The sequence below is a fragment of the Canis aureus genome, unplaced genomic scaffold, assembly GCF_053574225.1.
Source record: "Canis aureus isolate CA01 unplaced genomic scaffold, VMU_Caureus_v.1.0 ptg000201l_RagTag, whole genome shotgun sequence".
Lineage (NCBI taxonomy): Eukaryota > Metazoa > Chordata > Mammalia > Carnivora > Canidae > Canis > Canis aureus.
The window spans coordinates 106,308-125,063 of NW_027554477.1; the positions used below are offsets into that span (position 1 = coordinate 106,308).

General features: G+C 40.8%; 1 protein-coding gene across 1 annotated transcript in view; it reads right to left on the bottom strand.

Annotated features, from left to right (window-relative positions):
• The window catches only part of LOC144309727 (ankyrin repeat domain-containing protein 26-like), a 136,976-nt gene that overhangs the window by 104,369 nt on the left and 13,851 nt on the right, over nucleotides 1-18,756 (bottom strand). The window contains exons 5-7 of the mRNA XM_077890834.1: nucleotides 7,609-7,723; nucleotides 7,278-7,451; nucleotides 247-353 (exon numbers count right to left, since the gene is read on the bottom strand). Of these exons, the coding sequence (XP_077746960.1) occupies nucleotides 247-353; nucleotides 7,278-7,451; nucleotides 7,609-7,723 (396 nt within the window). The remainder of the gene's footprint in view (nucleotides 1-246; nucleotides 354-7,277; nucleotides 7,452-7,608; nucleotides 7,724-18,756) is intronic.

An 18,756-nucleotide genomic window follows, 5' to 3' on the forward strand; every position in this document is an offset into this window, starting at 1 on the left:
ATCCGATGGCAAAAAAACTATTGCAAATGACATCAATCAATATTACAAAGAAATATGAATTCTGCTATACACTGTTCATGTTGGCCTGTCAGAAAAATTGCTTTCTACCTAAGAGATGACATCCTGACATTTTTCACTATATGACTATAACTTAATCATCTTAAGATAAAATTTATGACATGAGAAATTGTTACCACTCAAGACAAAATAGTAAGGTTTAAAAAACAAAACAAAAAAATACTCTACCTTTTAACCGTATCCCCTGAAAGTAGACGTGCTCCTTTTCCTACTAAAAATTTTACCATTTGCTCTTTGTTTTCATTTAGAGCAACTAAAACTGGTGTGAGGCCATCCTGTAAAAGTGAAAAAACAACTTATAATTTATAAAATTACATATTTGCATGCTAAATTTTAAAATTTCTATACATTCTGCTAAACTTAAAACATATACTGTAGAAAGTAAAATAAAATTAGCCCCTTCCTTCTCACCACTCTGTTTTCACCACCTGCTCCTTCTTTTTAAAAGACTGCTTTCTCAGGGAGCCTGGGTGGCTCAGTTGGTCAAGCATCTGCCTTCAGCTCATGAGCTCAGGTCATGATCCCAGGGTCTCAGGATGGAGCCCTACCTTGGGCTCCCTCTGCAGCAAGGAGTCAGCTTCTCCCTCTCCCTCTGCCCCTCCCCTCCACTCGTGCTCTCTCTCCTGCTTGTTTGCTCTCTGTCTCTCTCAAAAACATAAAATCCTTTTAAAAAGTAAAATTAAAAAAAAATAGACCTCCACTACCTCTTCATAGATTACCTGAAGTCATTCTACAAACTCGCTTCAAACATTGCCTGGCTCCAAGAATCTTTGCTTCTCTCACATAATATACCATGGTACACTCTATTCCACACCATCTAAACCAAGAGCTTCTCGAAGGCAGGGGTGATTTTTTTAATCTCTGTATCTCCACTCTCTAAAACATAGTAGTGAATATTTAAAATATTGTTATTGATTTTAATGGATATCTCTGGAATAGTGTTTTTTCAATTATATTCCAAAGAATACATAATTTGCAAGAAGGAAGACACTGTGCCCCAAAAGAAAGATTCAATGATCATCTATGTTTGTGAAATACTGAAAACTGCACTATACATGTAGCACAAATGAACTCCATTTACATTTGCTCATCCCCATTTGACAATTCCTTTTTTTTTTTTTGTAGCAAACATTAATACTTGAGAAATAAGAGTTCTCAGGGATATAGCTTTAAGAACTTTCCAATAAAGGCGAGGGTTTTCTCCAGGTTGTACAAACTTGCTTGATTCTCTTCTATCAATGGTATGGGATCCCAGATGTCAACACAAAACACTGAGTCACTAAGGAGTCACTAAGGAGATGGACTCTGAATGAAAAGAGCTAGGTTTCAGGGTAGCTGGGTTGCGTAGCCAGTTGAGTGACCCTTGGTTTTGTCTCAGGGTGGTGGGATCCAGCCCCACCTTGGATTCTGGGCTCCCCTGGCACTCAGCACCAAGTCTGTTTAAGATACTCTCTCCCTCTTCCCCTCACCCAACCCCCCAAGACTGTGCATGTACAAGCTGTCTCTCTAAAATACGTAAATAAAGCTTAGTAGAAATCAAAAATAGAAAAAGAATAAATAAATAAATAAAAGAAATAAGCTTCAACTGAACATTGAATGCTTAATACTAAGTAGTTCGTTGTTGGGAAACCTGAGTGGCTTAGAGGTTGAGCTCCTGCCCTCAGCCCAGGGTGTGTTCCTGGAGTCCCAGGTTCAAGTCCCACATCTGGCTCCCGGCATGGAGCTTGCTTCTCTCTCTGCCTGTGTCTCTGCCTCTCTCTCAGTGTCTTTCATGAATAAATCAATAAAATATTTTTTAAAAAAATAAATAGTCCTTGGTCAAGGAGGGCACAAATGATGAGATGAGCGCTGGGTGTTATACTTTATTGTGGCAAACTGAATTAAAATAAAATTATAAATAAATAAATAAATAAATAAATAAATAAATAAATAAATATCCTTGGACTTACTCCTATTATACAATGATAAAGCTTTATCTTAACTGTTAGAAAGCTCAGTATGAGATTTTTCTCATTTTTATCTTTTTGATTAAATTCAATTAAATAACATATAGTGTATTATTAGTTTCAGAGGTAAAAGGTTGTGATTCAGCAGTCTTATGTAACACCCAGTGCTCATTCCATCATGTGCCCTCTGTAATGTCCATCACCCAGTTACCCCAAACACCCATACCAACCACTCCAAGGACACTCAGGTTGGTTCTTATGATTAAGAGTCTCTTATGGTGTGTCTCCCTCACTCTGTCTTGTTTTACTTTTTCTTCTCTTCCCCTCTGATACTCTGTTTTGTTTCTAACATCTACATAATGAATATGACCATATGATAACTGTCTTCCTCTGACTGACATAGGATATTATGCTACGTGAAATAAGTATGAGATTTGGTCTCAATTATATTAATTCTGGGACCCGTAAGGCATATCCACTTCTAAAAATCCTCTTAGTATTCCAGTTTCTATTGTGATTACTATTTATAATTATTTTGTATTTTAGGCAAAGTGTAAATCAGAAATAAAAATATAACAGCTTATCAATAAAAATAGGAATACTGGAGGAGCACTGTGTTTTTATAGATTGGTAAAATGAATTTAAATGAAAAATCTTAATAACAAAAAAATTCTAATACTGGCTTACATAGATTATTTTTAGCACAATCAATAATACTAAATAATTTAATATTCTCTGCAATATGCATAATATATCCAAATAAAATGGATTAACCTCATAGGACTGCAGATATTCCAAAAGGAACACGAATACAGTACATTTAAAGAAAAAATGGTTTTCAAAAAAAAAAAACAACTTTTAAATTTTAACTTGGAAAATTCATCCTGAGGTACCGGGTGACTCAGTGGTTTAGCATGGTGACCCGGGATCCTGGGATCGAGCCCACATCAGGGTCCCCATAGAGAACCTGCTTCCCCCTGTGCCTAGCTCTCTGCCTCTCTCTGTGTGTCTCTCATCAATTACTGAATAAAGTAATGAAAAAAATAAGGAGACAAAGAAACAGAAAATTCAATCCCAATCCTAAGAAATTAACATAAAATATAAAATATATATTATAAATTAATATGGAGTGTCTTGAAATCTTGAAATCTTTGTCAACATATACCATAAAACAGTAATTGTAAACTCAATGGTTATGGAGGCAAAGCAGGTGACACGAGTCAGTGAAGAACCTAGGCGGGGACACGAGCAAACTGGAGACACACGCCTCCTATAAAGGGACAGCCTCTGCACAGCATACCAAACAGCAGCATGGGCTCAAGGTACCAGAAGTGATCTGTAAGAAAAGCTCAAAATCCAGAGTTCTACATGCGTGCCATAATTTTAAATGTTAGCTCAACTGACAGTGGAAACTAAATACATCCGGGGGCCACATTTAGTCTATAGCCTACTTGTGTTTTTCTATTTGCTGTGACTGTTTCCAATGGCCGTGCATAAAACAAATACTTGGACATCAAACCTTTCCTAAAGCATCAGGATCACGTTTTACCAACAAATTAGGCCCCACCTTCTAAGGAAAATTGCTGTGAAGACTCATTAACACCTACTGTCAGAATTTTCCAATGCTTGTTTCAACTACAATCTATTTGTATTTACTTCCCTCACATTGCTAACCGAACAGACAGGAGTTCAGAGGAATGCTGAAGCAAAGTTATTAAAACAATTACCATCTGTATTGTCACTAACTACATGCTGAATGTTTAACACAGTAGTGATTATGCACTATGCCAGGGCCCTATGAATTTGAAAGACATCCTAAGATAGTCTATCGCACAGCTTCAACTAAAAAAGAAGGTTCACGGATTTCTACTGCTGCAATTGGGAAAACCCTGCTTGTAATAATCAGAATGGTAGCAAAACACGTAAAATCTTTAAAGGGTCAGACTCTACTTATTAAAAGACTACTCATAAAGACTTCCCATCTGGGTGCCGGTGAATGACTGATAGCTGGAAGAAAAGGTAATTATTTTTCAAGCCAACAGAGATGACCAATAATTTTCATCTGTAATTCTCAAAGAGATACAGAGAGATGAAAGGCTAATGTTGGAGAGAGTGGAAGGAAGTAGCCAGTATCCAACTTCAGTTAAATCTCTTCCAGAGATTTAATATTTTTACATCTCTAAATTTGTATATGTATACCTACCCATTCAGTAGTTCTTAGCCAAGAGTTGTATCAGAATCTCAAAACCCTATTTCCAAATTTCTGCGTACACACGTTATTGGATTCACTCCGTCGAAATCTTCACGGGACAGTTTAGGCTTGTAAATTCTTTTAAAGTTCCCTAGTTGACTGTGATTCACCAGCACAAGTCTAGCTGAGAACTAGTACAGTACACAACCATGCCAGTCTCCTCTTTCACCTATGTGGCCAATTCTCCCTATCACTTGAGTATTCAGCCAAAAACAGAAATGAGTCACTTATCAAACCTGCATTCAATTTCCATGGCTAGAGGTAGAACAAGGACTAGTAAACTCAAAATGCAACTTGATTCCATTATTTACACACTCCTTACGTCCTTCCCATCAAGACATTCTAGATTTGCAAGAAGAGTTTAGACTCGTATCTAAGTGGCTATAGCTGCAAAATACTATACTGTGTTCTTTCCTCTTCTTGTCCACTTTTTTTTTAAGATTTTTATTGATTTATTCATGAGAGATGAGAGAGAGAGAGAGAGAGACAGGCAGAGACACAGGCAGAGGGAGAAGCAGGCTCCTCCATTCAAGGAGTGCCATGTGGGACTCGATTCGGGAGACCATGGGATCATGCCCTGAGCCGAAGGCATATGCTCAATCACTGAGTCACACAGGCGTCCCTTTTCGTGCCCATTCAACCACCAGTTTACTGCCAATCTGATGTCCTTAGAGTCCTCCTAGAATTGATCTCTATATAAATTTACAACACACTCACTGGTTCGTAAGTAAGAATTACTATCCCTGAAAATTGAAGACTCCTTACCTAAACATAAACACTGAAGAAAAACAAACACAATCCAAAAACCTTGTCTTGATATTTCCCCTCACTTGCCAAATGTCTAAATCACTCTGCATGTTCCTGACTGCTTTCTCCTTTGCCCCTCTTTTGTCCCTCTTAAGTCAAGGCTGATAAAAGACAAACTCTGACCGTGTTAATCAATCACTTTTTGATCAAATAGGAACTTCTCAACAGCAGCAATATTTGATATTGTAAAATACACTTGTTTTGTGTTTTAAGTCAAAGCCTATTTCCAAGGCAAATTTTGCTTTCCTCTGTTGTTTGACACTAAATAAGAAAACAAACTGGGTGAGAAAACATTTTTGAAAATAAAGTTTCAGAACACATTCTGTGTTCTCAAAAATATTTGCCATAAATACATAAAAGAAACCTGTATTCTCTAATGCTTCTTTAGAGGTATCATTATTTAGGGGCAACTGAGTGGCTTAGTCCGTTGAGCATCTGACTCTTGGTCTTAACTCAGGTGATGATCAGAGTTATAAGATCCAGCGCTGCGCCAGGCTCAGCACAAAGTCTACTTCAGATTCTTACTCTCTTTCTTTTCCCTCTGCCCCCACAACATCCCCTGCTTGTAGATGCTCGCTCACTTCCTCAAAAATAAATAAAATCTCACGGCTGAGTAATACTCCATTGCGGACATATACCACAGATTACTCAACAATTAGAAACAAAAATACCCACCATCTGCTTCAACATGGATGCAACTGGAGGGTATTATGCTGAGTGAAGTAAGGCAATCGGAGAAGGACAAACATTATATGGTCTCATTCATATGGGGAATAGAAAAGAGTGAAAGGGAATAAAGGGGAAAGCAGAGAAAATGAGTGGGAAATATCAGTGAGGGGGACAGAACATGAGAGTCTCCTAACTCTGGGAACCAAACAAGGGATGGTGGAAAGGGAGGTGGGTGGGGGGTTGGGGTGACTGGGTGACGGGCACCAAGGGGGGGGCACTTGACGGGATGAGCACTGGGTGCTGTGCTCTTTGTTGGCAAACTGAACTCCAACTAAAAAAATTTTGAAAAAGAAAAAACTAAAAGATAAAATAAGTACATAAACCCCAGAGTGTGAGGTGAAAAAATAAATAAATAAAAAAGCTTAATTAAAAAAAGGAAGGCAGGAAGGAAGAAGTATTATGGTAAGCCTGGGGGGCTCAGTGGGTCAAGCATCTCTCTCTGGTTATGGTCACGATCCCACTCCTGACATCAAGCCCCGTGCATCAGGCTACCTGGCTCAGTGGGAAGGCCTTTTCTTTCCCTACCTCTGCCTTTCCTCCCTACTCTTGTTTGCTCTCTCTCATGTAAATACAATCTTCAAAAATAAAAAGTGTTGTTATTTAAAGCAAAAGCTTAGACAGTTATTTCAAAATATTTTCATCCAGGAAATGTTTGAGCTTCCGAATATGAAAAATCGACCCTATCTATGGCACACAACAGTGTTTCTGTAAGGGCAGCGACTGAAGGTAATGCATGTCAAAGAAAACACAGGGAGACTGGCAAGTGTGGTCATCACCAGCTCCCCATGCACACCTACCACCCCACTGAGGAAATACATAGGCTGAGCAGGAGCTACTCTCCGGAATGGGAGGCCTCACCGTGGTACATGGCTGGCAGAGTGGCTACCAGCACAAGCAGACACCACCTGTAGGATGTCATGACCTGATCCCCCTGCTCTCATCTTCTGAACCTTAGGGCCTAGAGTGCCCAAGGCCTATTACAACCTGCTGCTTTCTCCTCCCATTTACATTCACCCAAGCTACTCCTCTGGGTCACGGTCTCCTACTCATCCCCAGAAGCATCCATTTCCTAAGCCCCTGCACACCTTTCGGCCTCCATCATCACCACACTCCCCTCTAGGCCTTCAATCCTTTGTGGGCTCTGAGGGCACCATCTACTCCCAGGCACAAAGGGGAAGATTTTCTTTCTGGGGTGGAAGGGTGGCTAGCAGACAGAATGTGGTCTTTCTATATGCATTACTTTTCTTTTTCACTCACTCTGCTTTGGTTTTGGAGTTGTTTCCATGATGACAGGACCTACTGTATAAAATTCAGTGTCGATGTCTTCATATATATATGTACCTATGTACATATATATGTACATATATATATAAACCTTTTGCAGCTATCTATAAATAAATAAATAAATAAGTATATATATATATATAATGTCAAGTACGTTGTAAAAAAAAAAAGTTGACTTGTACCGTGTTTTTGGCCTCTATATTTGCGTTTTGTAAAAGCAGCTTCTCTGCTATTGAGACAATCCCTTCGTGGGCTGCATAATGGAGAGCTGTGTTGCCCTTGTTGTCTTTCACTTTAGGATCAGCACCGTGTTCCAGGAGAATAGTTACACATGCCTCTTCTTGGCATTGTATAGCCTGTGAGCATTACAACAAGAAACAGAATGTAAATTCTGGGAATTGAAAGGAAACATGCCACAAGTTTCACCAATGAGTTATGTTTAAATGCAACAAATGTTCATTCCAAGGACTTCAATCCAATCCACCTCAGGCAGACATAACTGTGACCACCCACCTTCACGAGAGCTGTCCTGTCTTCGCCATCACAGAGGTTAAGCTGGCAGTGCCGATCTACCAGGAGCTTCACCATATCTTCACGGCCAATGGCACAGGCCAAGTGGAGAGCAGTTCTGTGAGTGTGAAAGGACTTGTCAAGAAATTACAGTGTACCTTTTCAAAAATTGCAAATCAATTCATAGAATTGTAAATGTTAAATACTACATTATTCTCATGACTCCAAAACAAAGAATTAGTTTACTTTAGAAGAAAGTACAATATTTTTTAGTGATTTTTCACCGCTCTATTAAAAGAGCAGCCTATCTGATTAGGAAGAGCATGACCTCAAGAGGCAGCTCAACCTGGGTTTGATTCCCACTTTAACTCTGTCGCTTCACAGTGACCACTTAGCCTTATCGCAATTTCCTTATCCACAAAATGGGCATAAAAATAGTTATCTCAGGTCACCTGTCTGGCTCACTCTGAAGAGCATGTCACTCGATCTCGGGAGCCAGGGGTTCGAGACCCCTGTTGGTTATAGAGGTCACAAAACAATAGTAATAATAAATAAAATAAAAGGTACTTATCTCATAGGACCTCTTGTCGTGATCCTTAAATGAGGATCCATGCAAAGTGTTTAGATACTAGTTCCTACCACAAATATTATTAAAGCTATTACTACAACTTACGAAGACTCACTACAATTAGGTAAAATGATCCAATTATGCCTACTTTGCAGCTACGTTTAAGGATGAGCAAGAATACTCTATTTCAATGATTCCAAGATGCTCATTTTGTCACCTTTTAATATCTCTGACATCGGAATCCAATTTCTAATTCAAAATGTCTTAAAACTATAACTGGCATGATTTCTAAAAATTTCTTCTTGGTACATAAATAGTGGGGCATCATACAATCTACAGTGTGCCTGAAGTGAAAGAATGACATATACAACAGGTCTGTTGCACTTCTAGTCCTATGCTTGGAATTACATTGTTCAAGAACTAAAATAATTTTCAGTAGGTGAAAGCACATGACGGGTAAAAGAGACCACAATAGCAAAAGAATATTTTTAAGTAATTCTTAGTTTGCTTTTCAAGGAAGTTTGAGCCAAAGGAAACTCAGATTTCAAAGAAACAGGCACAGCTCATTTTATCTTTTTTGGAGGGGGGTATGTGGGGAAGCTCATTTTATTAAGCATTTCAATTAATAGAAAAATGTTTAGAATCATAGAAATCAAGTATTTCCAAGTACCAATATTAGTATTTAGTATTATTGCAATGTCAAAAGGGCAGGTAAAGGTAATCTTTTACAATTTCTGATCTTCAGAAATGTTTTCCTTTGACAGGAAGTTCCAAGGAAAAGCTTCAGGTGAGATTAAGTCCTAATACTTCCATTTAAAATTTCTCACCTTAGGGGCACCCGGGTGGCTCAGTTGATTGAGTGTCCAACTTTTGGTTTTGGCTCAGGATGATCTCAAGGTCGTAAGACGGAACCCCACATTAGGCTCCATGCTCAGGGTGGAGTTTGCTTGGGTTCCTCTCTCTCCCCCTGTCCCTCCCCTTTCCCATGACCCTCTCTCTCCCTTTAAAATAAATACGTCTTTTAACTTTTACAAAATAAAATAAAATCTCTCATCTTAGGAGTGCCTGGCTGGCTCAGTCAGTAGACCATGTGTCCTAAAACGTCAAGCCCCACGTTGGGTGGAGAGATTACACTTAACAATGAAAGCTTTAAAACCGGGATCCCTGGATGGCACAGCAGTTGGGCGCCTGCCTCTGGCCCAGGGCGCGATCCCGGAGACCCGGGATCGAGTCCCACATCGGGCTCCCGGTGCATGGAGCCTGCTTCTCCCTCTGCCTGTGTCTCTGCCTCTCTCTCTCTCTCTGTGACTATCATAAATAAATAAATAACTAAAAAGAAAAGAAAGCTTTGAAACCTAAATACATAAAATTTCTCATCTCGTTCATACTGGGCAACATGAAATCTTTTTAAGATTGAAAAGATCCTGAGTAGACTATGTCTGCTACGTAACCGGTGTTCAGGTTCTGTTTGAGAAATAAATGGACTGAAGAATAAATACATTTGGAGAGTTCAATAGTTTTTAAAGATTTATCTATTTCTTTGAGAAAGAGAGAATACATGAGTGCGGTGAAGGGCAGAGGGAGAGGGAAACAATCTCAAGCAGCCTCCCCATTGAACATTGAGCCTGACGGGGGGCTCAACCCCACAATCCTAAGAGCATGACCAGAGCCAATATCAAGAGTCTGATGCTCAACAAACAGCCACCAAGGCACCAGTTATATTTGCTACTTTTTTTCAGAAGAGGGAAACAACAAAAGTTCTATAAGCTATCACGGTATCATTTGTATTTTTTATTTTCATGAGGATTTAACTAAAATAAAATTTTATTGTTATTTACTTATTGCTTGTTATAAAGCTGCACATAACAAAATCATATGTATATATTTAACGTATGCATAATAAAATCTACAATACAGATAAAAATATTCCCCTGAGTTCTGAAGAGGCTAAAGGTTGTCAGAAAATACCAATCCTCGCCCATCAATTTTTTTTTTTTAATAGAAAGAGGGGCACCTGGGTAACTCAGTCAGTTAGGCATCTGCCTTTGGCTCAAGTCATGAACCTCGGGGTCCTGGGATCGAGTCCTACATCATCAGGCTCCCTGCTCCACGGGGTTTCTGCTTGTCCCCCTGCCCCTCCCTGCTGCTCATGTGCCTGATTTCTCCCTCTCAAATGAATCAATGAAACCTCTTAAAAGTAAATAAATAGAAATTCTTTTTGCCTACACAAGATTCATATTCTTGCTGTTCTCCTGGATTACTTCATTGATAATAAAACTTTGTTGGAATTTTTATATACCTTTTCCTGTAGAAATCAGACTTTTTTTTTAAGAAACAAGAAAAATTCACTTACAATCCAAATGTTTCAAGATAACTAATTTTATATTTTTCACATCTTTTTGGCCAACACAAAACCATTGTCTGCTTATGTGTTTGTATCATCAAACCATTTTTCCCCTCATTTAATGATCCACTAAAGTACAGCTTTGCATGTTAATGTGTATCAATTATCTCTGCCACATTCAGTGGTCACATAGTAGTCCAGCCTATGGATACACTGCCACTTATTTATAAAGGCCATTAAATGAGTTCTTAATATACCGCTATTGTAAATAGTGCTGAGAAAAGCATATAGTATATTGTTTATCTTTAATTATTTACTAAAGATATTTTAAATTAATAAAATTCATGGGTAAAAGGAATACATATTTTTCAATTGGGACTTAACCACCGAACTATCTGAAAAGTCAAAAACAACTTTAACCAGGAGTATGAGTACCATCATTCCTTATCTTCACAAAGCCTGCAGATGGAAAATGGGATTTTACTCCTTTTTTATTTTAGATTTTTTTTTTTTGACACAGAGAGAGCACCAGCAGAGGGGAGGGGCTGAAGGAGAAGCAGATTCCCCACTGAGCAGGGAGCCTCACCAGGGGCTGAATCCCAGGACCCAGAGATCATGACCCTGAGAGGAAGTCAGAAGCAGCCAACTGACTGGGCCACCCAGAGACCCCCTATTTCATTCCTTTAATACCTTCCCTGTAAAACATATTCTTTTGTATCTGATACACATATGTTGTAAATATTTTGCAAGGACATTCTCTTTTATTTTATTAATATTATTTTCTGATATACAGAGAGTTTTAATTTTTTATGTGGCTGAATCAACCTCCAGAACTCTTGCTTTTATTTTATTATTATTATTTTTTAAGATTTTCTTTATTTGTGAGAGACACAGGGGGAGAGAGGGAGGCAGAGCACAGGCAGAGGGAGAAGCAGGTTCCATGTAGGGAGCCCGACGTGGGACTCGATCCTAGGTCTCCAGAATCAGGCCCTGGGCTGAAGGCAGCGCTGTACCGCTGAGCCACCTGGGCTGCCCGAACTCTTGCTTTTAAAGTCATTCTTAAGAATGGTCTTGGTCAACATAAAAAATGGGCATAGAAGCGTTCATGTTTTCTTCTCTTGTACTGTATTTTGCATATTTAACATTTTTAATCTGTATTCCATCTGGAACTTATTTTTATGAGATTAAATTCTAGCTAGTTTTCTCCAAATAGCAGATATGTCATCAACATTATGAATGATTCACCTTTTCCTACTAATATGAAATGTCACCAGCATCAAGTTACAAAGTCTTAACATATACTTAGGTGTTTGGCATTTTCTTATCTGTTCCATTCATTTATCTGTCTTTTCAGCTGTTAGTCAACGAAAAATTTGAAGAAGTTTAAGGTACATTTTAATAACTGGAAGGTATTCTATAAAATTTTTTTTTCAAGTTTTCATTTTAGTTCCAGTTTGTTAACATACACCGTTGTATTAAGTTCAGGTGTACAGGGCAGCCCCAGTGGCGCAGCGGTTTAGCGCCGCCTGCAGCCCGGGGCGTGATCCTGGAGACCCTGGATCCAGTCCCATGTCAGGCTCTCTGTATGATGCCTGCTTCTCCCTCTCCCTCTGCCTGTGTCTCTGCCTCTCTCTCTCTGTCTCTATGAATAAATAAATAAAATCTTACAAAAAAAAAGTTCAGGTGTACAATATAGTGAGTGATTGCAAAATTTTTCTTAATTTTATCACAATGAAAAGAACAGAGACCGCACGTATAATAAGCTCAGAATTTCTAAAACCATAACGTTTCTATTGCGTCATGGAATACTGATAAACACGGGAAGAGTACACATTTTCAGAAAAATGAGACTTCCTATTCACAGTCAGAACCATCTACCCATTTCCAAATCTCCTTCCAAGGTCCCTCAGTAAATAATATAGGTACAAACTGTACACAGATAGAAGTCAGATACTGCCCTGTATCCAAAGTAATTCTGGGAATTACTTCTCTCAGCATGCACTCTTTAATAACATTGGTATAGGATGTCCATTAAAAACAAACTACTACATATACGTAATTTCATTTCTTTTTTTAAGATTTTAGTTATTCCGAGACACAGACAGAGAGGCAGAGACATAGGCAGAGGGAGACACAGGCTCCGTGCCAGGAACCCGACTGGGGTTCCCAGGACCCAGGATCACAACCTGAAACAAAGGCAGATGCTCACCCACTCAGCCACCCAGGCGTCCCCTTAATTTCCTTTCTACTACTGTTGAAAATCCGTTAAATCACATCAAAACTGTCTGTAAAGCGCTCCCTACGGAGATACGAAGGGGTCCAAAGGCAGCTGAAGACGTTTTGTTGCTCAGTGGGCCGGAGTAGACCCCAGGTAAGGTTCCACGACCTAGGTACGTGCTGCGGGGCCACCAGAAGAAAGACGGCCAAGCGCCCTGGGTGGTCACCCAGGGCTCAGCTCTCCAGACTCAGGCCAGCAAGGTGAGTGCCTCTCCCCGACCTCCTTGCCTCCTCCCCGCCAGCTGCAAAGTCCCTATCACCTGTTCCTCTGGTCTCCCAGCAACAGAATCCCCTGCCACTTTTGCTTTGTGGATCTTTCTGAGACCTGTCTGGGATGTGGTACCCAGGGCCCAGGTTGGCGAGTTTGGTACCACTCAGATGCCGCGGGCTGGGCGGCCCTCCGCCGCCCGATCTTGAAGCCCAAGGGCAGCTCGCCCCTCTTACCCGTGAAGCTAAACATGGTCTTCATCGCAAAGCTTTCAGGCTTCACAGACACAGGTTTTCGCCGCCTCTACAGCTCAACACTTAGTGCTGGAGATAAGCCAAGCCGGCCTCGCGGCAACGTCCCAGCAACTGAGCACCGGGGTCCAAAATCTCTCTCTGCAGAACAAATGTACCCCGGCAATGCAGCTAAACACAAATGCGCCTGCGCACCTCAGAAACTGGCGTCACTCGCCTGCTCACAAGGAGCCCATGGCCAAGAGTGCCCAAAGCGCATGTGCCAGGAGGCCCAAGCCTCTCAAATCTCCGCGGCCCCTTGAGCTGGGCTGGCTTCCCCTCAAACGTTGCCGGGATGGCTGAGCATTATGGGACATTTGCAAAAGACTCTGGGGTGTGGAAAAGCAGTCTTCCGGGCCCCTGAGTGGCTCAGTGGTTGAGCGTATGCTTTCAGCTCAAGTCCTGATCCTGGATTTTGGGATCAAGTCCCGCACAAGACTCCCCCGCAGGGACACTGCTTCTCCCTCTCCCTGAGTTTCTCATGAATAAATAAATGAAATCTCAAGGAAAAAAAAAAAAAACGTAGTATTTACATACGACTAGGGCTAGAGTGCATGAAAGCACGTTCCCCCAGAATACTTCCCTAACGAATGCTCTCCCTCAGTTTATTCCTCTTCCACATCCCTCGGGACCCCTGTCAGTCTCCATGGAATGCAGCGGATGCAGCCAACAGAAAACTGTTCTCATGGTCAGACTTGGCAATGTGTATCATCAAGTGCAAGCTCACAAGGGGAGAACAATTCACATTCCCTAGATGAAATGAAAACCCGTTTCTGCATGCCTCCTAATCCTCCCATTTGGCCCAGCCTTACCTTTACATTTTCTTTATTTTTAGTTTTTGCTGCTATTCCCCAATTGAACCTTTAATCAATCCAAGATTTAGTTTGCAGTGTGGTGCAACATTTAAGTTTTGTTTTTTTGTTTTGTTTTTTTGTTTTTTTTCTGAGAGAGAGAGAGGTACAGAGGGTGAGGGAGAGAGACGGAGGAACAGGAGCTAAAATCAACAAACACGAAAAATAAAAATAAACAGAGGCTTAACCAACTGAGCCACACAGGCTCCCGCGCCCCAACATTTAAGAACTCTTTAAAAAAATAGCTATTTGCTTCTAAATAACCCATCTTTTCTCACCTAGCTTAAAATGCCACTTTATCATAAATTCTGTTATGGTTTTCTTTTTCTGGGTTTTACACTGGATTCAATTGACCAGTTGCCTTGTATCAATCAGTACTCTAGTATTTTAACTGCTTTATACATATGCTTTAGTATCCAATGCAGGTCCATAGTTCCCCTTCTTAATCTTCTCCTTCAGTATTCTCTTGGCGATATTTACCTCTATGCTACTGGAGATATATTTTTAATCACTATGCCAAATTTAAAGAATTCATGGAGAGAATTTGTAATTAGGTTAAGAGAATTAATGTTAACAGAATCAATCTCCCTGAATCAGTGTATTTAGATGTATGTTATGTCTTTGTGCCTAAGTCTTATTTGACATCCCTCCTTAGCTTCCAGGAGGTTTTTTTTTTCCCTTATGTAAATCCTGCATACACTTCGTGATGTATTTATATCCTGGCTTTTTCTTTTTTCTAATGAAGTGATATATTTTCTGATTATAACTTCTAAGTGGTCACTCTTTTGATATCTGTATATTTATTTGGTAATGAGAATAAAGCACATTTTAAACTACATGCTTGTTAACAAAAGTTGGCAGTTTCTCGTAGATACTCAGGGAAGGCACGAATTGGATGGGAAAGATTTCACCAGAAAGATATACATCGAAGAATGGTATGATGTGGTTGAAAAAAAAATCAAGTAAAATACAAACAGGATAGGCTGTTCATATTTATGTGTATGTGATACACACACACACACACACACACACACACAGAGGCTGTATACGAATGTCTACAGAAACTCCTTTGAATGTGGTGGTAATTGATCCATTAATTAATTACAACTGGACTACAGGCGATATTCTGGGTGAGGCAGATAGAAAAAAGCAGGAGCAAACCCATGACAACAGCTAATACAAAACTAGCTACCCCTAAACTCACCAGATTCCTATTACATTTGTTAATGATTTTAAGGATTAACCAAAGTAGGAGCTGCCCCTGACTGGCTTAGTTGATAGAATATGCAACTCTTGGTCTTGGGGTTGGGAGTTTAAGCCTCCTGTTGGGACTATAGCCTGCTTAGAAAAGGGAGGGGGTGGGGGCTTAGTCAGGCATCTGCCTTCAGCTCAGATCAGGATCTGAGGGTCCTGGGATCAAGCCCCATATCAGGCTACCTGGTCTGTGGGGAAACTGCCTCTCCCTCTCCCTTTGTTGCTCCTTATCCTTGTTTTTTCTCTCTCTGTCAAATAGATCTCTCTCTCTCTCTCTCTCTGTCAAATAGATCAGTAAAATCTTTTAAAAAAAAAAGAAAGAAAGAAATTGACCAACAAAACCTAACAGAAGCCACTGTTGGCACAAGATGCACCAGCAAAATTGGGAAGTTTGGTGTCTGTTTTTACAGCAAGACAAACGCATAGATAGAAGTGTAGGCACTTATTTCAGAGGCCATTTAATGCCATTTTGTGCATGTAGGTCGCATGATTTGACAAGAAGTAGTTTGGAATGAGCAACCTAGAAACTAAGGGGGTCTGCATCTTCAGAAACTGCTGCTGGAATGAGCTACAGAACTCTGGAGACCACTAGGGTCCCTTCTGAGAGGGCGGCTAGTTCCAGGGCAGATCATGTTCATTGGTGGAGGAGCAATGAACAAAAACAAAGGAACAACAACAAGAAACCATTTCTTGGCCCTATTCAGCTTAGCTAGACCAAATGGTATTGGTGCGTGTGAATGATTGCAACTATGAGCATCAAGCATTTGTCTCTTACAGGTGCCAGCTAGAAAATTATCTTTTGTCCCCTTAGAATTCCCCAGGGTGACTTATGAGACTAGTAGAGGCTCTCTGTAGTGACAATTGACTAGAAGACTGACATTTCCTAACGCAACCTGCGATGAGAGGCAACGGCATTACTAGGCTATAAGGAGACAGGAACTCCACACCAGGACTCCAGGTAAGTTGAACAATTTGGTTGACTGTAGTGTTTTTGTATAGATCAGAGATACTCAAAGAGTATATGGTAGTCCAACTCTGAGCTTCTTTGTTCCTTGGTCGAATGCTAGGTGGATCCCCCAAAGACTTTCTCACAATCACCTGAAACCTAAGATTTCCAATTCCCAGACTTCTGTGGAAAACCATTTCGGATCTAGAACAGACATCCTCTAGAAAGTTCCTGATTAGAACTCCCATCCCCATGAGTCTCATGTATGTCCTGGTTCAACTTTGCTGCATACTCATTTGGTAGTTATACCAATGAAGATAACAAAGTGTTAGAGTAATGTATCTTTTATGATGAAAAGCAACTGAGATATGAATGCTTTACCAAATCCCTTAGCTCAGGTTTTCCAATTCTACTTCAGGGCTGTCATGTCTCCTCCTTTTAAGAGTTGCCAAGAAATTCACCACACACTTTCCATAGGGGCACCTGGCTGGCTCAGTCCATTAAAAGGCTTCGTTAAGGGAATCCCTGGGTGGCTCAGCGGTTTAGTACCTGCCTTTGGCACAGGGCGAGATCCTGGAGTCCCGGGATCGAGTCCCACGTCAGGCTCCCTGCATGGAGCCTGCTTCTCTCTCTGCCTGTGTCTCTGCCTCTCTCTCTCTCCTCTGTGTCTTTCATGAATAAATAAATAAGATCTTATAAAAATAAGGCTTCTTTAGCTCAGGTCAGGATTCAGGGGCCTTGGGGTTGCCCTGCCTCCAGCTCTCTGCTCAGCAGGGAGTCTACTTCTCCCCCTTCCTCTGTCTCCACCCCCATTTGTGTTCTCTCACACTCAAATAAATAAAAATCTTTTAAAAACAACCAACAGTTTTTCATAACTGTTTATTCATTCCTTTGGATATCTCTTCCCTTGCAGTCCACTCTATCTACCGAGGAAAACTGAATTTATGTCGTAATTAAACTATGATGAGAATTTGAGGGCTCCAGTGTGTTGAGGATGATCTGGGCCATAGTCTACTAAAAATCCCTGACCTGGGAGAACCACCTCAAAGGGACCACAAAATTAAATCAGAAACGTGTACTGAAAACCTGTATTCTGGCATTGTGGGAGTCAGTGAGGGAACAACAAACATGACATTGCGGTGTTCATGGAGTAGAGGCGAGTTTAATGCCACATTTAGGGTGAGCACAAAGGGCCTACGGAGTCATGTAAAAATAAGGGTAGTGACTCAGGGATGGATGCACAGGAAGAAGCAATATCAAAGCTAAAACTTAACGAGTAGGGGTTAGCCAGTGAGAGGGAGAGAAGCACATTCCAAAAAGAAGGGATAGTGTATCAGTGAGGATCCAAACAAGAGACAAACCACTTAGTAATTTCAACAGGGAACGTTTAATATAAAAAATGATGAACTATAACAGGAGATCAACTATAAAGATGAGAAAAGAAATCCAAATACCCTAAGGTGCAAGATTACCCAAGAAAGGTTACCCAAATGGGTAAATCCCAAGGCTGGGATTCAGGTCTCATTGAAGGAGATGTCGGAACTGCAGTCAGAGTTGCCCGGCCAAAGCTAGTCCGTGCTACAAAGCATGCAAACAGGAACTACCCTTCAGGAGTGCAGGGAGTCCTGTCTGATAAATGGATGTATAGGGAGGGTCAGGGAACAATGAGCCCACCGACAAGCAGAGCAGTGCAAGGCCTCCAGTGTATCATATGCACATGCAGAAGGATGCAACAAACCCCGTAGGGATACAGCAGAGTTAAGACTAAGGACTGGATGCAGAGAGTGAGTAGGGTGTCAACAGCATTTGCTAGGGGCATGGTATCCATTTTAGAAAGGTCACTGGCTGAGGCCCGGACTGCATGCTCTGGAGTGCACAGCTGGGAAGAGTACTTCTGATGCTGGTGAAGCGGGGTTAGCAAGGGAGGAAGAGAAAGGAAGGAGATAGGAAGAAGAGAAGAAGAAGGAAAGGAGGAGGAGAAGGAGACAGAGAACACAAAGACGATGAAGATGAAGATGAAAGAAGACGAAGAAGAAGAAGAAGGGAAGCAAACCGGAACATGGGCCAGGGCCAGTGCTCAATCTCCAGGCTAACAGGAACAACCCTCTGGGACACAAATGAGTTGAGGTTGGTAATTGGATGCGCAGAGGAAGTCAGACATACAGGACTCAAACTTCTCTGCCATCCATCGTGCTTCAATCACACCTTCTTTAGCAACTTTGGACCCCCCCTCCCAAGTTACCTCTTCTGTGGTACTGTCTTCAGACTTCTCTGTCCCACCTTCTCATTACTATCTCATCATCATTTAGTAATTCTTTATATTTACTTCCACTGTTTAAAATACTATGTCATATCTGTCTTCCGATTGGACCCAGACTAATATAGAGGCCAGGGAGTTGCACTCTTTGGATTT